Below are 11,989 nucleotides of genomic sequence, written 5' to 3' on the forward strand. Positions count from 1 at the left end.
ATGTCGAATGTACTGTATAAATATCATAGAATCAAAAGTATATACTAATACTGACGAGTTGGTGAACAAGACATGTGCAACACTAGGGTATCATTACTGCAGAAAATTTTTTGCCGTATCTTGAGGTTATAGTGGAGTGGTGAAGCAGTAGTTACAGCAGTGGCGGGGCTTGCTTACATAAAATTTAAGTATGAGGTATAACTGAAAAATATTTTTTTCAGGAAGTGTTGAGCGCATGGCATCCATTTATACCTTTGATGAATTCCGAGAGCTTTTCTGCTCCCGGAGCCCGGCCTTGGGCTAGGGCTCTGGGAGCTTGCCTGGTCAACCAGGCTTTTCCTGCTGGTGGCCCGCTGGCCCACATATCCATCACAGCCAGGTTGATCTGGCACCTTGTGAAGATACTTGTCCAGTTTCCTCTTGAACACTTTTACACTTGTCCCAGCAGTGTTTCTGATATCTTCTGGTGAGACGTTGAATAGTGTGAGGCCACGTATGTTGATACAGTGTTTCCGTATTGTGCCTGTGGCGCTTCTTCTTTTCACTGGGTTAATTTTACATTTCCTGCCATACCTCTCACTCCAGTGTGTTGTTGTGGCAGTGTGCAGGTTTGGGGCTACAGTCTTGAGTACTTTCCAGGTATATATTGTCATGTATTTCTCTCCTTTACTCCAGTGAGTGCATATTTAGAACTTTAAGGCATTTCCAGTAATTTAAATACTCTATTGGCTCTATGCGGGCAGTCAACGAAATCTGTAAATGTTCCAGCTCTGGTATGGTATCTCCTGCCTTGAAGTGGCCATCAACATTGAGCAGTATACTATATCTCTTGTTTTGTAAATTCTCATTATCCATCCCCATCATCTACCTGGCTGTCAGGGCATTTGCCTTATTGCATTTTCTGAAAGAAAGCTCAGCTGATGTAATTACTCCCAGATCTTTTGTGTGTTCCTTTCATTCTTGTTGATGATCCTCTTGAGTTTTATATACAGTTGAAACCCAATATCTACTGATTTGGTATCTGTGGTTTCAGTTATCCACGGTTACTATGGCCCCAAAATACCTTTTAACTTTGCATAATAATGGCCCTGAAGTGCAAAAGCAGAGAAATTGGCAGTTCTTCAAACCCTAAGAGAAGCAGTGAAGTGCTTCCCATCAGTGTACAAGTGATAATTCTGCACTTATCATGCATAATTTATCAATTAAACTTCATAATAAGTATGTATAGGACTTACATACAGTGGACCCCTGGATTTTGTAGTCATCGGATTTTGTAATATTCGGAAATATATAGTAACGTTTTTTCATCAGAATATTTGGTCAGTGATCATCATTTAGCTCGGTAGTAATCATTCGTCCCAAATGTGTCCAAGCAGCTCGACACCATTTACAGCCAGTGTGTCATTGTTTATCAGCCAGTGAGCACTATCCCAAGCGTTCATATGATGCATTTTGTAAAATTCCATTCATTTTAGTGTTTGCAACTGCTAAATAAGCCACCATGGGCCAAAAGAAAACTCCTAGTGCCAGCCCTTTGGGAAAGAAGGCAATAAACACAAAAGCATGAGTGAATAGAATTATCAAACCTTATTGCTTGGGAAGCATTAAATATTGGGTTGGGCAAATACGATTCTGTTAGTGGGATGGTTTGTGAAGGACCTGCCTAGTATGGGCCAACAGGTCTGCTGCATTGTTCCTGCTTCCTTATGTACACCAGCCAGGGTACTTCCCCACACACCAGCCAGGGTACTTCCCCACACACCAGCCAGGGTACTTCCCCATACACCAGCCAGGGTACTTCCCCACACACCAGCCAGGGTACTTCCCCACACACACCAGCCAGGGCACTTCCCCACACACACCAGCCAGGGTACTTCCCCACACACACCAGCCAGGGTACTTCCCCACACACACCAGCCAGGGTACTTCCCCACACACACCAGCCAGGGTACTTCCCCACACACACCAGCCAGGGTACTTCCCCACACACCAGATAGGGTACTTCCCCACACACACGATTTGATTTGAGCAGGACTTGCGCATGAGTGAATAGAATTATCAAAGCTTATTGCTTGGGGAGCATTGAAAATTGGGTTGGTCAAATTCGATTCTGTTAGTGGTATAGTTTGTGAAGGACCTGCCTAATATGGGCCAACAGGCCTGCTGCAGTGTTCCTGCTTTCTTATGTTCACCAGCTGAGGAAATTGCTTCAGAGGAGGAGAAAGAGAGAGGGAAGAAGGTGCCTTCTTCAAAGATTAAGGACATTAGTTCAAAGTGGAGCGAGGTGCAAACATTTGTGAAGGAACATCACCCTAACCCTCTCCCCCTCTCCCATCTTCCATACACCAACAAGAGTCTTCTATAAACGTAAGTGTGATGTTATTATTGTTTTATACTTGATTTCTCATTCTTTTCTGTATGTAAATCTATATTTAATCTATAAAAAAAATAATTCTTGTTAATAATTTCTGGTGTCTGGAATGGATTAATTGGATTTACATATATTATTTCTTATGGGAAAAATGAATTCGGAAGGCGTCGGATTCGGGTTTAGTCACTCTCTCTGGAACAGATTAGTTATGATAACCAGGGATCCATTGTATAAGGTTTGCTATGTTCCGCAGTTTTGGTATCCATGGCAAGTCCTTGGAACATATATCGTGGATATGGGGTCCTACTTTAGTGTGTGTATTGAGTTCATTCTCCACTGTCCACTGGAAAACACTGCTTATATCTTCCTGCAGTTTTTAAGTGTCTTCTACCAAAGTGACTTTCATGCTTATTTTAGTGTCATCTGCAAATGATGATACAAAACTGTGATGGGTGTTTTTATCCATGTCTGCTGTGAGGATAAGAAACATCAGAGGTGCCACGATAGTGCCTTGGTGTACAAAGCTTTTTCCCTCACTAATGTTGAATTTTGCTTTGGAGTCTCTTGGTAATATATTCACTGTCCATGGACAAAAAATTAAATTGAACATATGCTGTACTCTTTTCCAAAACATTTCCTCATTAAAGATACCCAAGTGTTGCATATGTGTCTAATTTATCATCTTGTTGGTTCTCTTAACCATTCATCTATATACTAGTACAGTGGACCCCCGACATTTGATGGCATCGACATTCAATAAATCCGACATTCGATGCATTTTAACGCAAAAGTTTTGCCTCGGCATTCGATGGAAAACCCGACATTCGATACGATTCATACGAGACGTGTCCATGTGTGGCCTGAACTGCCCAGTGTTTACAAGCCAGCCAGTGTGCGCGCATCTAAGGATACATTCGGTACATTCCATATTATCACTGTTTTTGGTGCTTGTTTCTGCAGAATAAGTAACCATGGGCCCCAAGAAAGCTTCTTGTGCCAACTCTTCGAGAAAAAATTGCCTGCAACTAGTGGTGATGTGAGTGAAGTTAAGGCCAGCAAAGGTTGGTTTGAAAGATTTAAGAATCGTAGTGGCATACACAGTGTGGTAAGGCATGGTGAGGCTGCCAGTTCAAGTCCTAATGGAAGGGGATTCCCCTTCTAAACACTAACACCATCCACACACTCTCCTCCTCCCATCCCATCAATCATCACCAGATCTTCATTAAAGGTAAGTGTCAATTATTCTATTGTTATTAATCTATTGTTATTGTTGTTATTGTAATTATTCTGTTGCATTAAACTTAATATTTCATGTGGTAAAAATTTTTTTTTCATACTTTTGGGTGTCTTGCACGGATTAATTTGATTTCCATTACAGTGGACCCCCGCATACCATTGGCCTTACATAACGTTAAATCCACATACCGATACATTTTATCGCTAAGATTTTGCCTCGCATACCGCTAAAAAACCCACTCAACGCTGTTCGTCCGAGACGCGTCTAATGTACAGCCTTAGCCAGCCTCACATGTTCCGCCGGTGGCATTGTTTACCAGCCAGCCTCCGCGGTAACATCCAAGCATACAATCGGAACATTTCGTATTATTACAGTGTTTTTGGTGATTTTATCTGCAAAATAAGTGACCATGGGCCCCAAGAAAGCTTCTAGTGCCAACCCTACAGGAATAAGGGTGAGAATTACTATAGAGATGAAGAAAGAGATCATTGATAAGTATGAAAGTGGAGTGCGTGTCTCCGAGCTGGCCAGGTTGTATAATAAACCCCAATCAACCATCGCTACTATTGTGGGCAACAAAAAGGCAATCAAGGAAGCTGTTCTTGCCAAAGGTTCAACTGTGTTTTCGAAACAGAGATCGCAAGTGATGGAAGATGTTGAGAGACTCTTATTGGTGTGGATAAATGAAAAACAGATTGCAGGAGATAGCATCTCTCAAGTGATCATGATCATAAGTGAAAAGGCTAGGAAGTTGCATCAGGATTTAATTAAAAAAATGCCTGCAACTAGTGATGATGTGAGTGAATTTAAGGCCAGTAAAGGTTGGTTTGAGAGATTTAAGAAGCGTAGTGGCATACATAGTGTGATAAGGCATGGTGAGGCTGCCAGTTCGGACCACAAAGCAGCTGAAAAATTTGTGCAGGAATTCAAGGAATACATAGAAAGTGAAGGACTGAAACCTGAAAAAGTGTTTAATTGTGATGAAACAGGCCTGTTTTGGAAGAAAATGCCAAGCAGGACCTACATTACTGAGGAGGAAAAGGCACTCCCAGGACATAAGCCTGTGAAAGACAGGCTTACTCTGTTGATGTGTTCCAATGCTAGTGGTGATTGCAAAGTGAAGCCTTTATTAGTGTATCACTCAGAAACTCCCAGAGCGTTCAGGCAAAAGAATATCCTCAAGGCTAATTTGTGTGTGCTGTGGAGGGCAAACAGTAAGGCATGGGTCACTAGGGACTTTTTCTATGACTGGTTACACCATGCATTTGCCCCCAATGTGAAAGATTACCTAACTGAAAAGAAATTAGACCTTAAGTGCCTCCTGGTGTTAGACAATGCCCCTGGTCATCCTACAGACATGGCAGAGCGACTTTATGGGGACATGAGCTTCATTAAGGTCAAGTTTTTGCCTCCTAATACCACTCCTCTCCTGCAGCCCATGGACCAGCAGGTTATTGCAAACTTCAAAAAACTGTACACAAAAGCTCTGTTTGAAAGGTGCTTTGTAGTGACCTAAGAAACTCAACTGACTCTAAGAGAGTTTTGGAGAGAGCACTTTAATATCCTCAATTGTGTAAACCTTATAGGTAAGGCTTGGGAGGGAGTGACTAAGAGGACCTTGAACTCTGCTTGGAAGAAACTGTGGCCAGAATGTGTAGACCAAAGGGATTTTGTAGGGTTTGAGGCTAACCCTAGGAATCCTATGCCAGTTGAGGAATCAATTGTGGCATTGGGGAAGTCCTTGGGGTTGGAGGTTAGTGGGGATGATGTGGAAGAGTTGGTGGAGGAGGACAATGAAGAACTAACCACTGATGAGCTGCTAGATCAACTTCAACAGCAAGAGGCCAGACCTGAGGAAACTGGTTCGGAGGAGGGGAGAGAGAAATTGAAGAAGTTGCCTACTACAAAGATTAAGGAAATCTGTGCAATGTGGCTGAAAGTGCAAACCTTTATGGATGAAAATCACCCTCACACAGCTATTGCAAGCCATGCTGGTGACTATTACACTGACAATGTTGTGAAACACTTTAGGGAAGTCATAAAGGAACGAGAGGTACAGGCCACTATGGACAGATATGTTGTGCGACAGAAGTCCAGTGACTCTGAAGCTGGTCCTAGTGGCATTAAAAGAAGAAGGGAAGTAACCCCAGAAAAGGACTTGACACCTCAAGTCTTAATGGAAGGGGATTCCCCTTCTAAACACTAAGACTCTCTCCTCCTCCCATCCCATCAATCATCACCAGATCTTCAATAAAGGTAAGTGTCATGTAATTGTGCATGCCTTTTTCAGTTTGTGTGTATTAAAATTAATATTTCATGTGGTAAAAATGTTTTTTCTTTCATACTTTGGGGTGTCTTGCACGGATTGATTTGATTTCCATTATTTCTTATGGGGAAAATTCATTCGCATAACGATAATTTTGCATAACAATGAGCTCTCTTGAACGGATTAATATCGTTATGCGGGGGTCCACTGTATTTCTTATGGGGAAAATTAATTCGACTTTCGATAGCTCTCAGGAACGGATTAGTATCAAATGTCGAGGGTCCACTGTACAATATTTTATGATGTTTTCATGTGTTTTATGATTGTTCATGGTTCAATAGGTTAAGGAAGCAGTATTGTTTGGCTAAATAAATGCTATTATATTTCCCTACAATATATTTGTGCACCAAACATTTGAGATTTTTCAACATTCACGAGGTTCTTGATCCCCTAACCCTCGCGAATGTGGAGGGAAACCTGAAAGTATTTTCTTTTTGGGGATTTTCTTTCTTTTTGGTCGTCCTGCCTCAGTGGGAGACGGCCGATTTGTTGGGAAAAAAAAACAACTGGTAAATGTAATTGTTAAGAACATAAGAAAAAAGGAGCACTGCAGCAGGCCTACTGGCCCATGCAAGGTAGGTCCAAGTTGCCTCTTGGCTTAAACCAGTGACCCACCTAGTCAGGTCAGGTCACATCCACTTAAGGACACTTAGAGAAGGAGCACACCATCAGACCTATCAGCACAAACTAGTCAGGTCCAACTCACACCCAGTCATGTATTTATCCAACCTATTTTTAAAACTACACGTCTTAGCTTCTGTGACGGTACTCGGGAGTTTGTTCTACTGATCCACAACTCTATTACCAAACCAAGGCTTTCCTGTATCCTTCCTGAATCTGAATTTTTCCAACTTAAAACCATTGCTGTAAGTCCTGTCTTGGCTAGATATTTTTAGCATGCTATTTACATTACCTTTACTTATTCCTGTTTTCCATTTATACACTTCAATCATACCCCCTGTAATTCTACGCCTTTCTAAAGAGTGCAGGTTCAGGGCCCTCAGTCTGTCCTCATAGGGAAGATTTCTGATACATAGGATCAACTTTGTCGTTCTCCTTTGTACTTTTTCCAGTGCATTTATATCCATTCTGTAATATGGTGACCAGAACTGTGCAGCATAATCTAAATGAGGCCTAACCAAAGATATACAGTGGACCCTTGAATTTTGTCCCCCTTGGATATCATGAATTTTGGAAATCAGCTACTTTTTTCTTCATAATATTGGCTTGATTTTCGTGATTTAGTTTAGAAGTCCACAGTCATACGAAACGTGTCTGAGCGGCCTCCCAGCCACAGCGGTCACACAAACACCATTCAGTGTCAGTCTGGTATTGTATCTCGGCGAGTGACAATCACCTCACGCGCTCATTGATACATTTCTTAATATATTTCATTTGTTTTAGTGCTTGCAACCGCTAAATAAGCCACCATGGGCCCAAAGAAAGCTCCTAGTGCCAGCCCTTTGGTAAAAAAAGTGAGAAACATAACTGAAGTAAAGAAAGAGACCATAGAAAAATATGAAAGTGGAGTGCGTTTGGCGGAGCTCTCCAGGATGTACAGGAAGGCCCATTCAACCATCTCTTCCATCGTGGCGAAGAAAAAGGAAATCAAGGAAGCAGGTGTTGCAAAAGGGATGAATATGCTAACATAAAGAGGTCGCAAATAATCGATGTTGAGTTGTTGTTGCTGGTGTGGATCAAACAAAAAGAGTTAGCAACTACCTTACAAAAACGCAAGGCAGTTGCATGAAGATCTCGTAAAGAAAAGGTCTGGAACGAGTGCTGATGTTGGTGAATTGAAGGCCAGCAAAAGCTGGTTCAAAAATTATAAGAAGTGAAGTGGCATACACAATGTTGTAAGGCATGGTGAGGCTGCCAGTTCAGACAAACATGCTGCTGAAAAATTCATAATGAATTCAAGGACTATGTAGAGGCTGAAGGATTCATCCCCCAGGAAGTGAAGCAGCCTCTTTTGGAAGAAAATGCCAAGGAGGACCTACATCACGCAGAAGGAAAAAGCACTGCCAGGACACAAGCCAATGAAAGACAGGCTAACTCTCATGTTGTGTGGTAATGCTAGTGGTGATTTCAAAGTGAAGCCTTTACTGGTGTATCACTCTGAAAATCCCAGAGTGTTCAAGAAAAACAGTGTCGCAAAGGCTAATTTGTGTGTGATGTGGAAGGCTAACAATAAGGCATGGGTCATGAGGGACATTTTCCTTGATTGGTTCAATGAAGTGTTTGGCCCCAGTGTAAAGAAATACCTCCTGGAATATAAATTGAAACTCAAGTGCATCCTTGTAATGGACAATGCTCCTGCTCATCCTCCAGACTTGGAAGAGCAAATGGTGAAGGAGTTTAATTTCATCACAGTGAAGTTCTTGCCCCCTTAATACCCCTCCTCCCCTCTAGCCCATGGACAAGCAGATCATTTCAAACTTCAAAAAAGTCTACACCAAAGCAGTGTTTCAAAGGTGCTGTAACATAACCTCGGACTCTGAATTGACCCTAAGAGAGTTCTGGAAAGATCACTTCAGAATCCTCCACTGCATGAACCTTATAGGTAAGGCTTGGCAGAGAGTGGCTTCCAGGACGATGAACTCTGCTTGGAGAAAATTGTTTCCAGAATGTGTCCTCGACAAAGATTTTGAAGAGTTTGAGGCTGATCCTGAGGACCCTGTGCCAGTTGTGGAGTCTATTGTGGCACTGGGGAAGTCATTGGGGTTGGAGGTTAGTGGCGACGATGTGGAAGAGTTGGTGGAGGACCACAATGAAGAGCTAACCACTGAAGAGCTGCTAGACCATAATCTGCAACAGCAACAGACCACAGCTCAGGAAATTGCTTCAGAGGAAGAGGAAGAGGAAGAGAGAGGGAAGAAGTTGCAATGTGGACTAGGATGGAAAAATTTGTGGAGGAACATCACCCTGACAAAGCTGTTGCAGACTGTGTATGTGACATGTTCAATGACTGTCTTGTCTCATTTTAGGCAAATTTTAAAGAAACGCCAGAAATAGACCTTTCTGGAACAATTTTTTGAGCGACAGGGCTCCAGTGACTCTCAAGCTGGTCCTAGTTGAATTAAAAAAACAAAGAAGGGAAGTAACCCCGGAAAAGGACTTGGTACCTGAAGTCTTTATGGAAGGGGATTACCCTTCCAAACAATAGTAACTCTTCCATCCTTTCCCCTCCTCCACACATCAAGAACTCTTCAATAAAGGTAAGTGTCAAGTTATTATTGTTTTATTCTTCATGTCTCATTGTTTTCTGTGTAGATAAATGTACATTTAATGTAAAAAAATATATTTTTTAATACTTTTGGGTGTCTGGAATGGATTAATTGGATTTACATTATTTCTTATGGGAAAAATGGTTTTGAAAATCGTGAATTTTGAATTTCAGCGGACTCTCTGGAACGGATTAATCATGAAATTCAAGGGTCCACTGTATATAGTTGAAGAACAACGTGAGGACTCTTATTATTTATGCTCCTTGATATGAAGCCAAGGATTCTGTTTGCTTTATTGTGAATATATATGCACTGTTGTCTTGGTTTTAGATTACTCTTAACCTGAACTCCCAAATCCTTTTCGCAATCAGTAATATTAAGATCTACATTATTTAGTTTATATGTGGCATGGTTATTTTCTTGTCCAATGTTTAGAACTTTGCATTTGTCTATATTAAACTGCATCTGCCACTTTTCCGACCACTGCATCATTCTCTTCAAATCTTCCTGGAGTGCTCTAATGTCCTCATTAGAGCGAATTACGCAACCTATTTTGGTGTCATCAGCAAACTTGCTTATGTCGCTGTTGATTCCCTCATCAACGTTGTTTATATAAATTGTGAACAACAAAGGGCCCAACACTGACCCCTGTGGAACACCACTCGTGATACACCCCCATTCTGACTTCTCCCCATTGATGCAAACTTTCTGCTGTCTATCTGTCAACTATGCCTCTACCCAGGAAAAAAATATTTCTCCTGTTCTGTGTACCTTAATTTTCCTCTGCTCAGTAGCCTCTGATGTGGAACTTTATCAAAAGCCTTACTGAAGTCCATATGCACAATATCATATTCATTACCATGATCTACCTCCTTGAATACCTTTGTGAAAAAAGTTAGTAAATTAGTAAGGCAGGAATGCCCCTTTGTAAAACCGTGTTGAGATTCATTAATCAATTAATGAGTTTCAAGATGGCTACAAATTGCCTCGGCAAGTATTGATTCCATAAATTTTCCCACTGTGGAGGTGAGGGTTTTTGGTCTATAGTTCAGAGTTAAGGACCTGTCTCCTGCTTTGTAAATAGGTATTGCATTTGCCATTTTCCACTTATCTGGTACCATGCCAGTTTGTAGTAGCATGTTGAAAAGACTAGCCAAAGGTTTGCTGAGTTCCTCTTTACATTCCTTTAAAACCCTTGCAAACAGTTCATCAAGGCCTGGGAATTTGTTTGGTTTTAATTTCCTTATTTGTCTGAAGACTGTGTCACTAATTACCATAATTGTGCATAGTTTATTATCATCCTGTTCTACATAATTTATTATTTCTGGATTTTCGTTAGTATCTTCATGTGTAAAAACGGAGAGGAAATAAGAGTTAAAAATTTCACACATTTCTTCAGTACTGTCAGTAATCTGACCTGAGTTACTTTTGAGTGGGTCAGTCTTGTCCCTAATCTTACTTCTATATACTTGAAAGAAACATTTTGGGTTAGTCTTTGAATCCCTTGCCACTTTAGCCTCATAATCTCTTTGGATTACCTGTTCCTGGTGAAAGATGCTAAGGGGGTGATATAATAAAAATACACCAAGCAGTTTTGGTGTTTAGTAAAGCGACTTGTTTTCAGCCCAAGGAAACTGTTGTAACACGCTGGCGAGCTGATCCCTGGTCAAGGGGATCCTACTCTTTTGTTTCTACTGGAGCTTCTGGAAATGACTATGACATCCTAGCTACACCTATTTCACTTCCTCCTTCCAACCAGAGTTCACAGAACTTGCAGAACTCAGCAGATACTTCCACCCCACCTCCCAGGTATGTTTTTAGTCTGATCTTTTTTTAGAAAAAAAATATTGTTGAATAAGTACCACTCGTGGAGGTACTACCACCCTGTCTTATAACTGTAAAGAATTCTATGGTAGGAAGTTGGTAAACCAACTAGTTGCCCAGGAAGGTACAGTAATTTTGTTCTCTCATATGGGTGTGCAATAGATATTTGTTGATTTAGCACTATATTAGGAGTGCTGTTTTTTTCTATTATAAACATGTAGGACCAGGCATACCTTAAAAACATCAATTTTCCTACATTATACACTTAGCTTTACTTTCCTGTGTTTCTTAATCCAGTAGTTCTTATTCCTGTAATATTCCCTTTACTTAAGAAAGTGTCTGATTTTGTAAGGATTTGTAATTTGTAAGTCCTGGATTGATCATTTTTTTCCTCTTTCTTTTTTGGGTCACACTGCCTCAGTGGGAGATGACCAGCATGTCAGAAAGAAATTATTTCTATTGTACCATCAAATAATAATTTTCCAGGTTATTCTTTGGAGGAGAACATACCATCAGGAACTACCCAGCCACTGTTCATGGGGCCTTCCTCAGTGGGTTGAGGGAAGCAGGTCGAATTGCTGATCAATTTCTGGGTTGCCCCTACGCAGCTCCTCCTCCGCCTCCTACAAATGGAACGGCCAATATTGAAACATTAATTACCAAGTGAATTTGCTTTATATGTTGTGGAAACCTGCTTGTGGGAATTAATATTTTTGTTTACTAATATTTTTTTGTGCTCTTTATAATATTAATGTTATAACCGAGTAATTTATTTTGTGCTTATGTAGAACATTGTACTCTAAATCAGTTAAAATTTGATTTCTCTTAATTTAGGAAAAGTCGTGCAGTGTTTTCCTAGAATATTATATAATTTTGATGTGAAAAATTTATATTTCTGTTTTGTACCTTATGTACCTTGTATTTAGAATTCAGTTGTTATATACCAAATATAGTCATGCTACACAGTTGTTAAGTTGTTACTCAACTTACGATGGGTTGACTTA

General features: G+C 40.7%; 1 protein-coding gene across 2 annotated transcripts in view; it reads left to right on the forward strand.

Annotated features, from left to right (window-relative positions):
- The window catches only part of Su(var)3-3 (lysine-specific histone demethylase Su(var)3-3), a 121,796-nt gene extending 110,009 nt beyond the window's left edge, over nt 1-11,787 (forward strand). For both annotated transcript variants that reach the window (XM_070102259.1, XM_070102262.1), the window contains exons 15-16: nt 10,786-10,970; nt 11,472-11,787. In XM_070102259.1, the coding sequence (XP_069958360.1) occupies nt 10,786-10,970; nt 11,472-11,652 (366 nt within the window). In that variant the 3' untranslated portion in view covers nt 11,653-11,787. The remainder of the gene's footprint in view (nt 1-10,785; nt 10,971-11,471) is intronic.
- The last annotated feature ends 202 nt before the right edge of the window (nt 11,788-11,989 follow it).

The sequence above is a fragment of the Cherax quadricarinatus genome, chromosome 81 (genome assembly GCF_038502225.1).
Source record: "Cherax quadricarinatus isolate ZL_2023a chromosome 81, ASM3850222v1, whole genome shotgun sequence".
NCBI lineage: Eukaryota > Metazoa > Arthropoda > Malacostraca > Decapoda > Parastacidae > Cherax > Cherax quadricarinatus.